Source organism: Ictalurus punctatus, chromosome 5 (assembly GCF_001660625.3).
Source record: "Ictalurus punctatus breed USDA103 chromosome 5, Coco_2.0, whole genome shotgun sequence".
Taxonomy (NCBI): Eukaryota; Metazoa; Chordata; class Actinopteri; order Siluriformes; family Ictaluridae; genus Ictalurus; species Ictalurus punctatus.
In genome coordinates, this window is record NC_030420.2 from 6224740 (window position 1) to 6246127 (window position 21388).

Consider the following 21388-nt stretch of genomic DNA (forward strand, 5'->3'; position numbering starts at 1 on the left):
CCTAGCTTACGACATGTTAATTTATGAATGTAGTTTATACTTCAACATCGCATCCTTCTCAATTCTTTAACTTCTCTGAAAGGGATTGAGAGAGTTCAAAAGGATTTGTGTTTAAATGGAGGCATTTAAAACACCTCGTCATTCTGCTGCCAACTGCAACACACTGTTGGCATCATGCCTCATGTTTATCCTCTTATTTTAAACAAAACTCTCTCAGATATTATTAGCTCCCTGAAATTTATACTGTAATCGGATGGCTCATAACTGTTTTTGAAAATCAGATGAATGTAGAATGTGATTATCATTTTGGAGGCGGTTTGTGAAGACAAATGTCATATTTATCACTGATGCTCACAAACTTTTTTTTTTTTTTTTGCATTTTGAACATTTCACTGATAAATATACTGCCTTTTAAAGGAATAATTTAAAAGTGAATCTAACAATAATGTTTTAGTGTCTCAACATTTCATTATCAGAACAGGCCAGACCATAAAACCTGCTAACATTTCTAATGTTCTTAGAAATAGTTACAGGTGTTGTAATAGTTGCCAGGTGAAAGTCTTATGTTTTACTATAGTCCTACATTTTATTACAGTTTATGCACTACTGGGAATCAAATGAGGCGGGGGGAAGGAAATAAGCAATATGTCACGAAATACACAAATCTCTGTCTTTAAGGACTTTTTAACTGACTCCATTGTCCACTGTCACATTCTAATGGGATTCTAAGTGAGTGCTATTAAAGGCAAGCACACTTGTTTGTTGAAGCATTTACTCTAAGACTGTTAGTTATTGTATGGCTGTATTTGTCTTACAGCTAATATTAGACAGTGTTAGTAGGCTAGCAGCTGTAAGGACATACTACAGTGTATGCTTTGTGTGCCTAATTAGAGTGATCCAGATAAATTGTCTTTTCCAGTTAGTTCTACATTTTTTCCCAATAAAATAAAGAAGTGTTTCTCAGACAAATTCTTCTTTGTTCATTTACACATATTTCCTGCTTAGATTTTCTAATTCTAGAGTATTGCACTTGACCCTGATATTTGTCATTTAACCTAAAATGTTAATATAGGGTGTTTGGTAAAACTTTTGACTGGCAGTATATGTTAGAAGAATTAAAATATTGCAGATATGACCAAAGCTACAATGCAAATTCCAGCATTTTCCTGACAGCATTTGTATCCCAGGAGGTTTAATATGGACAGAGAGATTGGCACATTGTAAATTCACCTTTGAGCCAATACAGTCACTAGTGTATGATTCCCATAGGTTCTAGCAGTATGTATTGTTTGATTGGCTGAGGAAGTGGGAGTTGCTTAAGGCCTAATTCACAGGAGCAGCACATTGCCGTGCGGATGGCAAATCTGGCCAGGTGTTGCAGAGAACGCGGAATGGTGCAGGCAGCAACCAGTGAGTCATAAAACATCCCGTGTTTCTAATGAAAGAATGAGAAAAATGTAAGGTTCATAGCTGATAAAGAATTTACTGTACAGTATATGTAGATAATAATGCATAAGCAGTCTGTTCAATGCATCATGGCATAATGCTCACGTTCAACTGGCTAGGTTGGTCATGTTTGTAGTTCAAATATTACTATGTACCCACTTTATCAGTGTTATTTATGATATATTTGGATAGTTAACAGGTTCAGCTTTCTAAATAGCTTAGAAAACTTTTATAAATAGCAAATCCTCTGTTAAACCTTTAAGGGTTCTCCCACAAGGACAAACCTTAAAATGCTTTAGATGGAGCCTTTTTTTCAGTGGAGTAAATAAAACAATATTCTACAGTCTAGGTCTTTTCACACTTGACCCAAATACCTGAGTGTGTACCCTCAGTTTTCACACAAATTTCCTTCCAATTTGCAAAATTATCTACTAAGTACAATCACATTATTCGATGCCCAAACCAGGAAGTGGAATACTGTCACTAACGTTATAGTTCACACCCGAGTTCACTTGAAAAGTTTAGGTGGACCAGAAATCAGTTGCCTTGATGTACTTGCGAACAGATGTACTTAACGCTCAGAACAAAGAATTGGTTCAAAAAGATACCCAATTCCAAACACTTTAGGCCTCACTGACGAACCTTGTATGTTTCCTTAGGAATAGCGTCCCTCCATTTTGGGGTACTCATGAGATACCCATAGGAATTTACCATCACCTCAACTGTCTTAGGGTCATCATGGTAAATCTCCAACAGCTGATTAATAGAAATGATAAAAGTAAATAATAATAAAAAATAATTTAAAAAAAAACACTAGATTGAGACATTTTTCAGTGGTAAATTTGCAATGGTGCTGTAACCAAACTGGGTAACTTGTACCTTGTAGAACTGATCTGGGTAGATTCTGACTGTTCCGTAGTTAAGCACCAGCTGGAGGCAGCGATATGGTTCACAGTAAGGCCGCATCTGTATCATATTTGATGTGTACTGAAGGGCTGGATTACCGCTCATGTCAACGATCTTGGGATCGGCCCCAGCATCAAGCAGAATGTGCATCAGTGTTTGGTCGCAGTTCCATGAGGCTTTGTGCAGCGCTGTTTTATGGTTTATATCCTGGAGGTTTGGGTTGGCCCCATAGTCCAGCAGCATGCGGCACACAAGATGGTGCTGCTCGCTGTAAGTCTGCACATGGTCATCCATAGCTGAGAATGCAGCAGTCATCAAAGGGGTCTCCATATGGGCATTGAATGCATTCACATCAGCACCATGCGTAATGTAAAGGCCAACCAGCTCAGAGATACCGTGGCGTGCGGCTGTGTGTAGTGGAGTGTCTTCATCAATGTTCTGGCTTGGCATGTTCACGTCTGCTCCTGTAGAAAAAACAACTGTGATGTGAATCAACCTACACGTTTTGGCCATTTTATTATATATACTTGGCATAAAGGTCACTTTGTGTGTACAATTCATGACTGTAGGCCATTTGTTGCTATGTACAATTTGTCAGCCCACCTTTGCTCTGTTCAAGGGTGTAAAAAGACCACTATGGGACCACCACTAACCAGATATTACCAGAGGCCCAACCATCCCAATGCACCAAATTCTAGTGTACACTAGTTATACTCATTGTTTCAAAAATCATAAGTTGTTCAGTTGAAAACTATCAACATTTAATTTAAAAACTAAAGAAAATGAAAAAACAGATCGAGGCCACTTGGGCTTACAAACCCAAAGGCAACAGCCCAATCAGCTCTATAGTTAATGCATCGGTGGTGGTGGTCTATTCTAAGTGATATCACTATTCAAACTTTTTCCATGAACTATTAAACAAATTATGCACCTTAACTTGAATCTGGACTTTTGGACATTCTGTGAGTGTTGGTTATTTTCAGACCTTGGAGTATAAGCTGTCTGGCGCAGTCCACTGACTCCTGCGTGATGCAGTAATGCAGTGGGGTGTATCCACTCCGGGACATGCTGTTGACCTTAACTCCCCAGTTGAGCAGCAGAGCCACGCAGTCAGCATGAGACATTGCACAAGCCACATGCAGTGGTGTTTTCCCATTGGGCTTCCTGTTCACTGCTGCTCCACTCTGCAGAAGCACCAAGGCACTTTCTATCGCATTGTTCATCATGCATATATGAATTCCCATCGCCCAGGAGAACTTCGGTTTAATGTTACATAGCCAGGAACCTGAGGTCAATAAGGCATTAAATAAAACACAAAAATATTAGGGATCACCTAACCTCAGAACACCGTAAGAGTGTTTGGTGCTAGGAATAGTTAACGGAGATGTGCTACAGTGTTTAAAATAGGGTTTTAGAGCATTTGACTACTGAGATTGATCAGAAAATGTGAAATATATCCTTGACCCCAGTCTATTTATCAGGAAAAATTTCAGAAGAAACTCAAATTTACAAAAATATTTCTTCTCCAGTTTTGCAGTGCATGTAGAAAAACCTAATAATCAATGAAAGCGTTTCATCATCAGTTATCATGCTGCAAAAATGCATGTTGGAATCATCACACTCAATATTTCGGGTTTTTCAGTCATCTCAGATATGTAATATCTATGAAAATGAGCAAAAGTATATAAAAAGTAACGTGTATAATGCTAATAACGATAGCTGTTGTGGGATCTATCTTAACCCACAGTCACAAGTAGTTATATATTAATTACACTCTGTAAGAGCATCAGCACTTATAATTCAATTTTGGAATGAAATTTTCTAAGTTATTAGGTGAAAAATGTACTTCCAATGTATGATGATATCATGCAGTTTGATGGTCATAAGCTTTGGTTACTTCCACTAGTCAGGCTAGATACCTTAGTCTCTTTGGTTTAAAGCCAAACTTGGACACAAAGATGTACTGCCTGTCTGACTACATATGAAGTCTCAGAGTAACACCTGTACTGTTCATTTCATTTAGAAGAACTCATTATAAATTCTGGAGATTCTGCTTCCCTTAAGGTTTTTACTGCAAATATAATGAAAACATTATCATTTCCAGGTGCTTAGCGACAGTATTCTGGCATTTTCCCATTTATTTCCACCATAAGACATTTTTCATGACCATATTGAATATTTTCTATTGTTGAAAATGTTTAGAAATTAACTATGCTCAGTCCCTGACTCAGAAAGTGAGACGCAGACTGAAAACACTGGAATAGTGTTGGGTTACAGCGCTCTGCCGCCATCTTGTGGGAGGGCTCATTCACTGCTCGTCAGTTCCACAGTAAAACGCCAGAAGTTACCTTTATTATAGGAGGCCAGGACACCGCTTTCGTCTTCCACTTCGAATATGGCGTCTATATCTAGGTTACTGGTGCGGAGGATTTCGTCCACCTCGGCGGCATCGTTGCGCTGCAGCGCGGAAAGAAACCTATGCATCATGAACGCCACACGTTACTGTATGCTTGTGTACCACAGCAAAATCACCTCAGGCCTGAACGTCACAAAACAGAATCAGAATCAGATTCATTCGGATTCTGATTCTGTGTTGTGGCATTCGGACCGAATGGGATTTAATGCCAAGTAGACTATGTTCACACACACACACACACACACACACACACACACACACACACACACACACACACACACACACACACACACACACAAGGAAGTTGTCTTGGCGACGGGAGCTTCCAGTGCAGAAAAAAGGAATATGACACATATGATATATATATATATATATATATATATATATATATATATATATATATATATATATATATATATATATATAAAGAGCAATAGAATTAAATGTAATACAATAAAATACTGTAAAGACATAGCAAAAATAGACAGGATTATGGATGTACGATATGCTATTTACAGATGGAAGTACAGAATGTACTGTGTATGTTAAATAGAGTTATGTGCCATGAAGGTGGAATGAATGTACAGAGGTATATAATATAATGAATATTTGAAAGAGTTAAATTGTCGTTGCATCATCAGTCCATCTTTTTGCAGTCCTTATCACAGGTTTAGCTGATTTCAGTTTCTGCCTGTAGGTCGGTATAGGGTGAGCTAGACCAGTGGTGTTCAAAGTGGGGGCCGCCAGGGGGCGCCCCCGGGGGGCCTCAACAATTTGGTGTGAAAAATAAATTCTCGCTCTCAGACAACCACACACACACACACACACACACAATCAATTCCTAACGTAATGTTAAGATGTAAACATTAATAATAAAAAAAGAGGGATATATTCAGAAGTCTGTATTTTTAATGTGTTTTAAAGACATCTTGCAAAAGGAGGGCCTCGGTCAAATGTTAATGCCATTTGGGGGGTCTTGCCCTGGAAAAGTTTGGGAACCCCTGAATTAGACAGTGGTCAGAGAGCCCCAAAGCTGTGCGTGGAAATGTCCTGTGCTCATCCCAGGATTCCCAATATATGCATACTGAACATCCTTTCAACATTTATCTTTATAGTATACATCCTGATTTCTATGCAGCTGTACTTGTTAGAGGCATTATACAAACTCAATCTAACTGAAATGAGTATATGAGGGGTTCGGTGTAGTCTGTGGAATATGCTATATTGGAAAGGAACATTGGGTTTGGAAGGAGAAAGTTAGAAAAGTGCATTTTGAGTTCTCTTTCGCCGTGCAAATGCTGGCTGTTTATCCTTTTGCTGCTGGACCACCCCGTCTGCATTAGGCAGGTCATGTTAAAGGGAATGGCTAGCCGAGTGTGAAGCCCTCAGACCTGAGGCAGGACATTAGGGCCCATTAGCAACTCCTAGAGGATTCTTATAAAGTGCTGCCAATTTGTCGTTTGCTCTCTTTGGCAAGCACGCTAGAATTTATATACACCCAAGGTCAAACGTGCAGCTCATTCCTTAAAGGAACATAATATAATCTCTAGCGTTTTGTTAGGATTCGTGTATTCAGTACTGATTATCACACTATGCCCTTAAATGTCTGGGATCTTGACCGGTTCTTCATTTATGCTTTCTCATTGCGTCTTAAACCCCAGGAGCCTTCTTCAGCATTACTGTATGTGCTAGTTTATGTGCCTTCAGATGCTGATTTGACTTGATTTCCAGTGTCCAGACATAGCCAAGCTCTACATTCATGTTGATGGTTCGTACCTGAGAGCTGAAAGTGGCCAATTAGACCATCAAAAGGGAGTGTTGCATGGTTAATGCCAGTGAAAGGTGTGAGATTTCTCGTCGGGCCCTGGTAGGGGGGGCCTTTATGGAGGCCTACAGCCGTCTGATCACGGCCCAGAAGTGCCTGTGTATTGGCAGCTGTTAAGCTATTGAGTACTGATGGTGTCCATGTGAGGCAAAGCAAATGGTGAACCTGGCTATAACTCTACAGAGTTAGCAAGAAGGAAATGAAATGAAATTTTTTAAATGTGTTTTGACTTTTTTAGTCTCTTAACAATGGTCATTTTTGTAGACCAAGGAAAAATGCTACAGTTCTTAATATTAGCCGTTGTTTTATCTGCTACACGTTTCATTTATTCGAAGCAATGACGGCACTTGAAGTTAGAAGCTGTAACGAATTCACATGACTAAAAATGTGCCTACAATAAGCGGCGTTATGAAGCGTTGATGGCAATGGCTTTGAACCAAGCTGCCGATCTGAGATCAGCTTTTCCTCCATAAAACCAAAGTTCCTAAACAGCACAAGACAAAAGCTGAGTTGGACTTGGGTTCAGGCTGTGTGTGTGTCAACTCTGAGCATGGTGTGGGGCTCGGTAGGGCTCTCTTGATCTCTGTGGGGTCTTCAACAGGAAGCCGCTAGTAACGTTTATATACGACACCTCGGACAACCTTACATTTCCTCTAAAGGCACGCCATGTGTTTTCAGCAACACATTAATGATATTTTAACCACATCAAAGAGCATATGCATAATTTTATGACGTGCTTCACAACTTGATGAGGTTAGCTCAATGTCAACTAGCTGAAGGACCCAACTTTGACCTTTTGGAGTTTGAATTAAGATTCGTGAAGATTGAAAATCTTGACATGAGATTTTTGAATAGCCATCGAGATTTCCAGAATCATGTTTATACGTCTTATATAACCACCACTCTCTCATATGCATTGTCATCATCATCAAATTCCATTTTGGTCGCTAAATCATTCAGAAAATTGCATCCCCCCCTTCCTCTTTACCCTCATGCTCAATAACTGTAGAATCGTGTGTAATTTCTAACTAGACAAACACCTCATAGGTGTTAATAAGCTCCTTAACATGGTCGAGTGTCCAAATCATCAAGCCTGAGCTGCTACTACTGACAGCACTGCACACATTTCAACCTTTGTACCACTTCATTACTGTTTTAATCCTGGATTTCTGTTTCTTGTTTTTTTTTCTTCCTCTATTTCCTTCTTTTAGCTTCATCAATCAACGTCATCACTACCACTTGAAATGTGCTGTTGAAACGTACAGTACTGTTCCCCTCGCTCCATCAACATCTTACACAACTTTCATGATCTCGTTTGGTGATGACTGATTCAAATCTTACACGATAATCACCGACAAACATCAGGTATCTAAATCAGGAATGATTAACAGTTCTCGAGATAATGTTCCAAGTGAATTGTTCCAGCTACTCTGCCATGTAGAGTCATCATGTTTTGCCATTTTGAGCATCAAATATGCTTTTACTATTGTCATACTGGATACTGTTAATGAAATCTTTTTTTTAAATTCAGTTCAGTTGTAGTTTTATACATATAAACATTGTCAAAAAAAAAAACACATTTCTACAGAAATCTGGACGTAGATTTAGATCCTGTGTTACTCAACGACAGCGGTGACAGTGGCAAGAAGAACAAAATTCAACCAAAATGGCATACGATAATATTAGATAATATTACCACACAAGAGTGTGGTAGTTCTATGAATGTGATGCTGCAATGACTGAGTGATTATTCAGAATCTCATATCAGGTACTTCCTTGATTGAACTCCAAAAGGTCAAATTCCCTGAGACGGCCTGAGGAAGAAACCTTAAGAGGAACCAGACTCAAAATGGAATCCGTCGTCTTCCGGGTGACACTGAATGGTGTGATTTATTTGATCAATTATTACTCTTGTACAACTAAGTGTGTTGAAATGATGTTATGAATTCAACTGCAGGTACGAATCTACAGTATCCAAGTAAGATTATCCCCCTCATGGGTATAAACATGTTTAAGACATTTGAGCCTTCTTTTCTAACAATAGTCAAAATTAGAACGAATGAACTTCAACCGTGTCCTACATTACAATTTGAACAATCCAGTAGGAATTTAACACAACACTTCTACACACCAGGACGGAAGTGTGTGTGTCCACAGTGTGGAGTGACGCCAACAACGCATTACGTGTGCTCATCACCAGCTTCTCTCAGGTGGAAGAACTGAAACCATCACACCTTCATTAGAGAGAAAGAAACTGGAAAGAAATCCTGTCCCTATTTTTCTCCTTTCCTTTAGAGGCCACTTCATGAAGTCTGTCACAGAGGTGTGAGAGGATCTGTGGCCATTCTCTTACACTCTGTATGGATGAGTTTGAGCTATAAGACCAATATGCATCCACTCAGCCTGGCCTGCATTCAATACTTTCGCAGCTAGAGCAGGCTTTCAACTCATAAACACACAATCCTGTTGTAATTGGGACTCCCTTTATGAGTAGTTTTAGTCTCGTTTCAGTTATATAACCTTCACAAAGACACAAAAATACATTTCCATCAGTCTCTGTATGCGTTATTGATTGAAACTGAGAGGAGCACTTAAGAAACCAGATGTATAGGGCTGAATTCCCTAAAGAGCATTGAAGCAACGCCAGCAGAGAGCTGTCAAAATGTTAACCTGCTAAATTTCACTTTATACTAGACCTAAGCATGTCTTTTAAAGGCTGACTTGAATCGCTAAATCTAACCTAAACCTGTGTTGAGGCCCTTCAACTTAATATACAGTGCATTACACCAAGGGCGTAGATTTGCACATGGACGGTAGGGACATGTCCCTACCCATATTTTGGGAGGGCAGAATTTTAGAATTTAGAATCTTTTAGTCTTTGATCTGTTGCTTTGTATAATTTGTATTTAAATATAAATACAGATCTTAATGTAAATATAGATGTTATATTTTAATAAACCATTTGGTTGTCAACATTAAACAGTCCTTTTTTTTTAATCAATATTGAGACCAACCCTACGCCCTTGCATTACACTATATATTACAAATGTATTTTATAACTCATTTGGAGGTCATTATTGTTACCAGGTGAAAGGCTATGATCCGGCATGATGCTACACTCTTAAAAATGTTCCTCAAAGGTCCGTTGGAAGGTTTTTGGTAAAGAGGGTTTACTTGAAAGTGAAACGTCACATAGTACCCTTTCTGGTGCTAAAATTAGTGACGTACAGTACATGCCGTGTCAGTAAGTTATGGCCTTTATAAAAATAAAAATACATGAATTTATATATAATTTGCAACAGAGTTTTAAGATGAATTATATGTTCCTGGGCTTTATAAAGTGCTGTTGACTTTTTTCCCCCCTCTTAGCTCTCTTTATCTGTCAACCTCATCACCGTGTGTAATGGTCCTAATGTAAGTGCTGTTGAAACGTACACCTCGCTCCATCAACATTTTACACACCACAGCTGCACTTTGGTGTTGGGAGATCATTATCTTTGACTAATAATCTACAGTATGTACATCCGTTACATAAACCAAGAATTATGAGCGTTTCACAAGGATAGTGTTGTAAGTAAATTATTCTCACTACTCAGTTATGCAATATCAAATTCTGCTCATTTTCACACCTAGAAAATAAGGTTGTATCTAAAGCCACGGTTCTCAATGTGATGCACAGCCTGCGATGTTTATTTCATTTATTTTATTCCATTACATTTGTCACAACCAACCATTGTTTTTACATGAATTATTGAGTTCTTATACTTATTAGCCTGGTCAACTTGTTTTTTGAGCTAATGGTAAGTTGAATAGCTCTTTTTTAACCTTATTGGTATTGATATCATAGTCTTCTTGAAACATATTGGTTATTTACTGTGTAAGTACAGTATAAACACTGGAGCTTAAGCTCAGGGTATCAGATCACTTCTATGAATTCTCATCGGTGTGGATCTCTTGTGGTGGAACGGAACCAATAAATCTGGACCCTTGCTTCTTCTCACTCATGGCTGGTGTCTTTTTTGCAAAACATTTTGAGAATCCTGTTGTAAAGGATTCTTTGGGTTTGTCTGTTTGGGGAAATGTTTAAAGATTTTATGAAGAAACCCACAACACCCAGGGTTTCCAAGTAAAATTCATCAAAGAGCCCCTGAGGGACTGTGTATTTGTTTCGTTTTTTTTTTTCTAATAGTGTAGCTTTAAGAGCTTTTCATGAGATTCACGCTAGAAAAATCATAACCAGAAGGATTTGTAGGAGTTTCAGAAAAAGTTGATCAGTAAATCAACATGTCTATGAAGAGACTCCAGACTCCAGACTGTCTCCAATGCTTATTTCCTCATTTGTGAATACAGCAGGTCAAGCACACACATCAGCTCGCTTTCATTCACAAATGAACATGGATAGTTAGTAATTCCCTCCGAAGATTATTCACCCCGATAAACCCACTTGTGCTGTTTGTGTTTGTTCTCTGTAACTGGAGACCCAATTGTGCTAACAGCCTATGAAGTACCGGGCCATACAGTCAAATTCTTTCACTGCCTCACTGCCATTTCCTCCCTCAACCTTCTTCCACTCTGGCAGTATCTGTTTCCAAATTATTCTTTGAATTTCATTCAGCGTCATCCACATCTCAGTCTTTATCTCTTTCTCCAAATCCATCTCAATGTGATCTCTTTAGTTCTCTGCATGATTAGAAAACTTAAACCCACATGAGGAATGTGGTGGTGCTCCTAATGAGATTAAGTACTGAAGCACAGTCACGTCTAGACACATTGAATCCACAATACCCCCCCCCCCCCCCCCCCCCCCCCCCCCGCACAGGGGTTGTAGTTGTCCCTCACGTAAGCTCACCTGCCTTTTTGCCTCAGGGCCTGCATTCTGTCATGAATCTATTAATGCTTTACATTCCTCTCCCTCAGTCCCTATAATGGACGTGTTCTTTCACTCCAGCTTTGGCTACAATGGCCAAAGTAAAACAATTAAAACAATGTAAAACAATGGCCCGGGTACATGTTCTAAATAAAATATTTAAAGAAATAAACAAATAGTATTACATATAAAATGTTAAACTAGAAACATGGATCTAGAGAGTCTGTAGTAATAAATATTTAGAAACTGACGAAAAGATGTCATTTTCCTTAAGGCAGGGAAACCAATTATTTTTAAAAGTGTCCACTGATTCATGACAACGGCAAACAGTGTGAAAAACTCTCATATTATAATATTAGTTTGTCCCTTAATATTTGCTTAATCATTTCACATAATTTCCATATAGTTACTGCGTAACTTACCTTAGGGTTTGGAAATAAACTAATAAAGTGTATTTAATATGCATGCTCACTATCTTCACTGCTGATATAATGACCTTGTATCTGTTGCTCCAGTGAAAATGAATGGATTAGTCTGTGTGAATGATCAAACATTTCCCAAGTGTACACATTATTCTGTGAATGTGTAAAAATGCCATTTAGACCATGGCTATGCCCTCACTCACTTTAACTAGCAGCATTAGCGCGATTTCATTGTTGACTTGTGCTCTAGGAAGCCCTGTGAATATTTGCTTAAAAGTCTTTTAGCAGTTCATAAAGACGGCCTGGTCCCCTTCCTGTTGGGACTCTATCAAGGCTCTGCTAAGTCTCTTTGATTTCACCCATCCTCCAATCACATCATGACATTGACTCATCCCTGGGCCACTTCAAAGGCTGAGAATGGGGTCCCAGGCTCCGCCCACTAGCAATGTCCCCTTAAATCTGCCCGATGTCCTCGGTGCTCCTCAGAAAGCTGTATGCCCTCATCCTCTCCATATCTCTGGACTTAACTTGAGTGATTGCGGATCTAACTGGAGCTTCGGGAAATCATATGGAGAGCTTGGTGCTGTGATTGAAAACAAATCGAGAAAACACTATCCTTTTTGGTTCATCTTGATTTTTGTTGCAGACGAAGAATCTTGAGAAATGCAAACTATTCGAGGTAAGTTTGGTCACTGTTCATTGTGTTGAGTGTTTCTTGTGAAATTTAGACTTACTTTCTTATAGAAGTTTTAAAAAAACACAGTATCATCCTTCATTGAATGCTATAAGGGCTCAATCTCATGCTGTCTCTTTCCTTGTTCCCTTTCACTCAGACCTCAAACACAACTTCAGTATTCCACCTCCGTCTGCAATGGCTGGAGCAACAGACTCCTTTCACCAAGGGAACATCAGGATAACCCTGGAGGACCCTGAGCTCTGGAAGTCCTTCCATGAGATTGGTACTGAGATGATCATCACTAAGCCTGGCAGGTAAAAGACCCACCTTAATGGGTAGACCCTTTTGAGGTTATGGATACACCCAATGAAGAATGATGTATAAATGCTGACCAAATTGTATGCTTTGTGTGTTGCAGGAGAATGTTCCCTCATTGTAAGATAAATATTTCTGGACTTGTGCCCTATGCAAAGTACATCCTCCTGGTGGACATTGTGCCTGAAGATGGCTTCAGATACAAGGTAAGATTTTACTTTTTCTCTGTGTCTTTCTCAAGCTCAAACCAGTATGGACATGTATCCATATCCTTATCAATGGCCTTGTTTGGTTTTACATATGTCTAGAATTTCACCAGTTTGTAAGATGTAGAGATATGGAAAAGGTGGAAAGACTTACCCAGAATGAAATGACCACAGAAAAATGTTCTGTCTTGTGTTTTTTGTGGTACACTGGACATGCAAAAAAAATTGTGGAGACGGTTAAAAGTAGTGATTGGGGCAGTTGGTGCTTGTCTGTGTCCAGAGTCTTCTCACCACTGATTACACAACTCACACTCCACTTCAAAGGGCCCAAACTCTTCCTGTTTTTACAGGAGCAACTGGGGGTCCCCCTCCCCAAAGTCACACCCCCCTCCACCCTTAGCCCTTCTGTCAGTGGCAACGGCAATGCAGTTTATCTTCTTGTCCTTGACAGTTACCTTTGTACTCAACAACATGACCATGAACATTCATTTGCTGAAACCAATAAGTTTCCTTCTGTGTCCAGTGGAATAAGGATAAGTGGGAGGTGGCAGGTAAGGCTGAGCCACAGCCACCCTACAGGACCTACCTGCACCCAGACTCACCAGCTCCAGGAAGCCATTGGATGAAACAGTCTGTCTCCTTTCTCAAGCTCAAACTCACCAACAATGCCCTCGACCAACATGGACATGTAAGTATCTTATTCTTAACAAAGATCCTGGGATCTTTTCTTGAAGTCCTCAGAAATGGCCTTATCAATAAAGTTATGACTGGCATTTATAACATTTGATTAAAGCTGTCTTATTCCAGCATAAGACCAGGTAATTCAGCTGATTTGTTGTTATGGCTGCTAAAGTGATATTGATACCAAATGATGGATATGCACAATATGAAAGTTTGGCGGCGAATAATGACTTTTTTTTGTCTGTGGTGCAGATCATCTTGCATTCTATGCATCGCTACCATCCCCGCTTCCACATCGTGCAGGCTGATGACCTCTACAGTGTACGCTGGAGTGTGTTCCAGACTTTCACCTTCCCAGAGACCTCCTTTACTGCTGTCACGGCATACCAGAATACCAAGGTTTGTCTCTCATTACACACAGTAATATCAGGCATGGGTGCACAAAACTGTTTTGTATGTGGCTCATGGTTGTTGTGCTTCCTTTTACAGATTACCAAACTGAAAATCGACAACAACCCCTTTGCCAAGGGATTCAGAGATGAGGGCATGAACTCAAAAAGGTGAGCAACGGTAGCAGAAGAACTGCATGAATATCATTTCTGTTTTTCATAAGAAAAAGACAATTCTGAAGGTTTTGGTTCCTCTTGCCCAACATAGACGTGCAAACAGAGGCCCAGCTGATACGGAGCGGCTGGCTAAGAGGCTGAACTCGTTGGTCAGGGACTCGGATCAAGATAGCTCACCGGGTATGGGTTTAAGCTGTCAATCCCAATGGACAATTTAGTTTCCTTCTTTATTAATTCATTATGTAAGTTGTCATTTACAGTCGTAGTATTCTGTGGATACTAATGGGAAGTTTTAACAACTTTTAGATTTGCGCCGCTCTTCCTACGAGGGACTGGCAGAGGCACAAGCTGGATGCAAGGAGGGGGTTAAAGAGGAGCCGAATTCTCCATGGGGAGGGGCATCTGATAGGGAAAATAGCCACAGCCTGGGTAGAGACTCCCCACTGGGCTCTAATACTCGAGACATATACAGCTCTGAACAGCTTGTGCCAGGCCATGGCACATACCAACCTTACAGGTACCTATTGATCATTTATTTATGAAGTCACTGCTGCAAATGTATTTGTGATGGCTGGCTGAATGAGCACAAGAGAATAAGCTGTCTTGAGCTTTACTATTTGGATTTTAATCAAAGGGTATCGGGAAAGATTTTTACTAAATGTTTTTCTGGATCATTTCTCAGATTTCCTGATTACAACAAGTCCACATCACCAACCTCCTCCAGCATGAGCAGCAGTGCTGGGCGCTCCAGCTTTGAATCACGAGTGCCTGACATTGCCACCGTGCCTGAGCAGGACAGCAAAGTCACTGATCTGGTTGTTCCACAGTGTCCTCCCCCTGCCACGGCTGGTGTGCAGGACTATGCTGGGGTGCTGAATGTAGCCGTGGCACAGGCTAAGCCAGGCATGCTGGGACATCATGCACTCTATGCACCCTACAGCACTGATCAGACCCTAAGCCAGTGGAGCGGGACAAGCTCAGCCCAGTACCCATCCCACCCGCACCATCACCACCACTTAGCAGCAGACTACGGGACCCAAGCTGTCCATCACGGCTACCATCATGCCAACATGGCCGACTGGAGCCAATACCCGCTCTTCTCATACTCCTGTTGGTGATCAGAGAAACACCACAAAGTGAGTAGACTCGAGGCTTGCTCAGCCTCCTTGGCGCCAAAGTGGAAATCAGAAAAGCGCACAAGAAGTTTGCAGAGAGACCGAGATTAGTCAAACTTCAAGACAAAACTAGTGCTGACTGCATGATGGTCAAATGATCTAAAAGAGATGTATGTTTAGCTAGTGTCGTGCTTCCAATTTAAAATGTATTAGCTGCTTACTTGGCACCCGAAAAGGACTGAGTTTCTTTCGAAATGGCTGAAATATGGGTGTGTTTATTTATTTAGTGAATGCTTTCACTGCTGCTTAATATTATTTTTGTAAAAAAAAAAAAAAAAGAAAATTAAGTGTTTGCTGAAAATGGTACTGTAGAAACTGGATGTGTGGGGAAAAAGTAAATATTGTGTAAAAATCAGACATTGTGGTTTCTTTTCTGCACTGACAATTGTGTGTGCTCATTTCATGTAAATGTGAGGAGTCTTAGTTGCTTATGTTGTCCTATTTTTAGGGGGGAAGTGGAGTAGACAGGCGAGTCAGCAGGTAGAGCTGGTGAGACTAATTAGAAGGTCTGTGTTACATCCTTAACTACGTACTCTGATCTAAAATCGGATGGATCAGAACATCATCAACCAGGTTTCTGCTGCAATATTTATGCTTCATTAGAAAGATTCAGTCTTTTGCTAGACATTTGCATTTTTTACAAAAGATTTATTTGCATAAACAGTCCACACCACATTCTTCTCAATATGTATATGCTAATGAAATTAAATAATTAAAGGGTTCATCTTTTTAATTGTTTTCAAAACAAACAATTACACAGTAAGGTCATTGTAAAGCGATTCTTTTTGCACTCACAAAGAGAAACACTTGTTGTAAACACGAGTGTTTAGAATCGGATGCAACACGTGATAAACGATTAGAGAACAGCATAACTGATATAAGTTAAGCTGATATAACATTTTACTTTTCTCAAATGTACATTATTTTACGGTTCCCCTGTGGTGTTGGTTTGCTCGTTTTTTGTTTGTTTTTTCTCTTTCCCTTTCTTTTGTTGACACTAATGAGGCACCCACCCAACTCCACAACTCTTTCTGTGCACACAATCCTACTGAGAGCTCTTCTGTGACACTGAAAGACTCTTAAGCAGCGTGAAAATGGGGGATGGCTGGCTCGTTTCACATCTCAAAAGAGCAGACACTGATGGCTCCACCGTCCCTGATCTCAGGTGCTAATCACTGCCGTAAAGGGGGAGGGTCTATGTGTCGGTGTGTGTGAAACAGAGACAATCTCGCATGTGCAAAGATCGGCCTGTTCACTGTCCATCAATTGAGACAATATAAGAGCAATCATCATCATCATCATCATCATCATCATCAGGCTGGCCAAGTTACTGAGAGTTGGATTTCCATATTTCTAGTGTGCTTCGTGCTTCGAAAAAGTCTTTACTTTTCATACTAAATTGTAAATTAGGGATCCAAGCACCTACTTTTTTTTTTAGAAAGATTGACGTAAAACCAGGAAAAAGCCACAGATGGGTGGATTTTACATCTGATGAACAATGAACTGTAAAAGTGATTTTTGTGAGGCAAAATAATGTTCTGGCTTAAACATAGTGTGCACACTGAAATTTCTTGATTGAATGAAACTCATTTTCAACCGCAGCTGAATTACATCATTTTCATCCTCCTACAACTATAAGTAAGGGTGCAGCAACCTAGAGAGGTAACTACGATATGATCTGAGCAAGCTTTACAAAACTGTATTGTCAGTGTTATATTTAACCAACTCATGTGACTGTATGTTGATTAATTTGGCCCATTAAAACTTGCAAAAAAAAATACTGCAATGGTCCATAGTACATACTATTCAACACTTTCACACTACACCAGTAATATCTACAGTTTACACCAGTGACTGTTAGCTTTCCGTACCATAAAAATGAATAGCCATAGGTTATGGCTCTTCAAGGGCTAACAAAAATGCTGATGTGGCCTGGGGAGAATTTGAGATCGGCACCCAGATATGACTATATTCTCATTTAAAAGTAGAGAAGTAATAGAGCTACACATTTACGAGCAGCAATGTTGATAAGATACATATATGTTTCATTTTGGGTTCCCAAATTCTCAACTAGGAATTCCAAGTTGAGGGGGATGCTTTTTGTTTTTCCTAGCTGGAAGTTGGAAATAGTAAATTTACTTCAGTTTCAGTTGAACACAGAAGTATATATGGGACATAAATGTCTATATTAGTTGTGCATATGTATTGTAGTAAGCTTTAGAATGTTTTATAAAAAGCACAAATTTGGCAATGTATCAACTGAAGAGAAAAGACAAGGGAAAATATTTAGATACCATGGCAACTGTTTGTTTGTGTTTAACATACTACAACATAAAACGAGTCGAATTCACCAACAGTTGTGTTGTATTGTATGTTAATTGGTTGTACACCTGAATGAATGCAATTTAGCATAAAGGCATTGTTTTTTTTTCTGTGTCATGTCCAAGCAGAATGCAACACTGATATACCAGCTCCAGGTTTCATGGTGTACTATAGGCTGCATGGGGGCAAATCAGCCTACTGGCACTGTACAATAAGTTGCTGGTATTACTGTAGTTTATACAACAAATTTTCGGTCCGAGGAGCATTTTATAATTTCTAAATTGGGTCAAAATTCGTCTCTCTATTAACAGCAACACACAGTATATAAACTGTAAGTAAATTACATATACACTGCATGGCCAAACCGAACATATGTGGACACCTGACCATCACGCTTCCCCAAATGTGGGCCTTCCCCAAACTGTTGCCACAAAGATTGAAGCACACAATTGTCTAGAATGACTTTGTATGCTGTACAATTAAGATTTTCTTTCAGTGGAATTAAGACGCCCAAATTCGTTGCCGCATGATGATACCCCTGTGCACGAAGCGTGGCCCATAAAAAATTAGTTTGCCAAGGTTGGAGTGGAAGAATTTGATTGGCCTGCCTGATCTCAACCACTCATTTTGTAGAACTCCAGTGTTGTGTTTTTTCAGCCCAGCAGTCGTTCTGAGTGCTTAAAATGGCCCATCATCCGAAAGCCATTCATAGCTGATCAGTAAACAGCCCATTGTTGAGAAAAGCTCAGATGAATGGTGCAGGAACGGTGAATGAGCTACAGTTGGTTAATGGACAGTAAGTTAAAAAGGAATGTTATATAACCTTAGTTCTTGAATGTTGTGCAGTCCATGCAGATTTCATAGGTTCCATTCATCTTGCCCTCAATCATGACCAGTTTCCCAGTCCTTGCTGATGAAAAAAGCATCCCCACATCATGATGCCACCACAACCATCTTTTAGTTTCTGCCAAACATAGCACTTTGTGCTAAGACCAAAAAGTTGAATTTCTCTCTCTGAGGTCTAAACACACTCATAACACAAGATTGTTCCATTTCAGTGTCTCCTCGTTGGTGAAATATGTCCTCCACTCCCAAGTCCATACCTCCTTTGTTTTCACAAAGACAAAGGTCTTCAGATAATATCTAGTATAGTGTCATGATTTTTTTTTCTGCACTTTTGAATTATTTCTTAGCATGGCACAGTCATTTTTAGTGTTATCACTGTGAATGTTGCATTATAAATGAAGCAGAACGCCAAGCTCTGTTATTTCCCATTTGGGCCACCTCCTGTTGTTGTTGTTGTTGTTGTTGTTGTTTTATTGATGTATAGTGGAAAAAGCAGTCAGCATTTTCAAAAGTTCTAAATGGTTCAAAAAGGGAAATTTTGAATTTCTTTGAACTCACTGGCATGACCCCTAATGTTAAGAGGTCAGTGAGGCTTTAATGTGTCTGGAGCTGATAAGAAAACAGTGTGTCCTGGTGATGTTGTGCCACTAGATAAATACAGTGGTGTGAAAGACAGGGTCATAACAAGCAAGATCAGTGGGCTTGTGTGAACTTGGAAGCAGGGGTGAGTTCAACAAGAGGGCAAAAGAAGATCATGGGAATATCAGCAGAGTTTAATGTAATTTAATATATCTACTGAATGCTTAAGATGGTAGAACATTAAGATGGCTGAAGTTGGTCACAGGGAATGATTCAAAGTGTTGACATCTTCCACATCTGCTCCAAAGTTCTGAGGCAACAGTTTACAGCTAACCTCATGGTTGCTAGTGAACTATTAGAGTAGGCCTTTTACTATACTCATCATCACTGATTGGTCCAAATAGAAGCTTCAAACCTGCAAAGCAGAAAGTTTAAGTCAAGATCAGGAGGGTTCTTGAACACTTTAGTTCCTCAGAAGGTTCAAGAACCTCAGCAAAGTCTGCAGTGGGTCTGCAGTGGGTCAGTGGGTCATTGCACTTTTAGATTCCTGTTCTGGATCAAGAGGTACTAGAGTGAACCTTGCTGTGCTGTACATCACAAATTGGTCCAATATACAGTCAGGGGAAAAAAATAAGTACACCCCCATATAAGTTGTTGGCTTTTTTGACATATTTGAACAAGCAAACATTTTCCTGTTTCAAAGGTGATCAAACGCTTGCTTGTTCAAATATGTCAAAAAAGCCAACAATTTCCCTGGGGTGTACTTATTTTTCCACATGAGTGTATGCGCCACAGAATGACCAAAACATCTTACATGACATCCTGACATCTTCAAACTTTTAGTGGACCAGCAAAGCAGAACATTTCAGTTAAACTTGCTTTCACATAGGTGGCAATTTCATGCTCCGTGTGGCAAAAAGGTGCAAAAAGCATGAAAATTGATCACAGGTTTGAAAAACTACATTATTGTTGATGTTATTTCCACAACTAGGCAAAACAATAAATAACAAGACAAATTCAGTCTCCATCTCCTTTACGGTCAGTACAGTGCTTTTGCAATGTAATAAAAGCTCAGATCTGTCACATCACTTTTGTTATTTTACGCAACAGCAGTGGAAATGCAGACCAAAAACTCTTCCAACAACAGTGCGGTTCTCCTTCAGAAGAGTTCCTGTACACGACTAAGAAGGATCCAGAACCTCAGTGGAAATGTGCAAACTAAAACAGTACACACCACTTCATTTTTAGTTTCTGGACAGTTTTTTTTAGTTCCTGCTCTGGACCAGGAACTACCGGTGGATATATGTTGCAGGAGGGTATTTTGTACATACTTTAGGCCCTGCAGTGAAATTGCAACCAAATACTTATCCAAGAATGAAGTGGATCTGTTTCACACGATTTCAGGGTCACTTTACTTCCTCGGAAAGCTCCAGAATCTTTTACAGAAAAACCAAGACTGCAACGGGTCACAAAAAACAATAACCACCACTTCATCAACAAAATGGAAGCGTGAGTACAGGTCTCTTTGAAGCACATTTGTCAAGTGAAACCCAGACACACATTTTTACGGCCATCTCCTCCTTTTTTGGCTAATTGTATCTAAGCAGAAGGGGATTGAGGTGGCAGGCCACACTGCAGCTACACATGTCATATGTCATGAAGACAACGGGGTGGGGGGGTGGGGGGCTTTTCAAGTGCAGAGTGACCACGCCAGGGTTCTCTTAACTCTCCTGTCACACTCTGGCTCTAATGACCTGCCTTGTGCTCCAGGAACCTCAACACACACACACACACACACACACACACACACACACACACACACACACACACACACACACACACACAACCAAATGAGACTGCATTTGGACACATGGCTCTAAAGAAATTTGTGTTCTAATGAAAGAGAGTGTGTCTTATAAGATGTAATCACTCTCCAGACACCAGTACAGCAGTAAAGTCTTGCATGTAAAATGAAGTGCTAAGAGCTCCCCTGGGCCGAGTTACACACACACACACACACACACACACACACACACACACACACACACACACACACACACACACAGGTGGGATAATGGAGCTAAAGAGGTTTTAACACGATACAATACTTCTACAGGGATCTGTAGCAATAAGGGCCAGT

The 21388-nt window shown here is 39.9% G+C and overlaps 2 protein-coding genes across 2 annotated transcripts; one reads left to right on the top strand and one right to left on the bottom strand.

Annotated features, from left to right (window-relative positions):
• Positions 1-476: 476 nt before the first annotated feature.
• On the bottom strand, positions 477-4902 carry LOC108265217 (ankyrin repeat and SOCS box protein 4). The gene is made up of 5 exons (XM_017467344.3): positions 4701-4902; positions 3338-3637; positions 2326-2816; positions 2089-2202; positions 477-1435 (listed from the first exon to the last, which is right to left on the bottom strand). The coding sequence occupies exons 1-5, from the start codon at positions 4837-4839 to the stop codon at positions 1250-1252; spliced, it is 1230 nt and encodes a 409-aa protein (XP_017322833.1). The 5' UTR covers positions 4840-4902; the 3' UTR covers positions 477-1249.
• A 7643-nt stretch (positions 4903-12545) lies between these two features.
• On the top strand, positions 12546-15774 carry tbx16 (T-box transcription factor 16). Its single transcript, XM_053680572.1, has 9 exons — positions 12546-12561; positions 12716-12872; positions 12977-13079; positions 13603-13767; positions 14013-14159; positions 14250-14320; positions 14418-14506; positions 14633-14843; positions 15009-15774. Exons 1-9 carry the CDS (start codon positions 12546-12548, stop codon positions 15442-15444), a joined length of 1395 nt encoding a protein of 464 aa, XP_053536547.1. The 3' UTR covers positions 15445-15774.
• The last annotated feature ends 5614 nt before the right edge of the window (positions 15775-21388 follow it).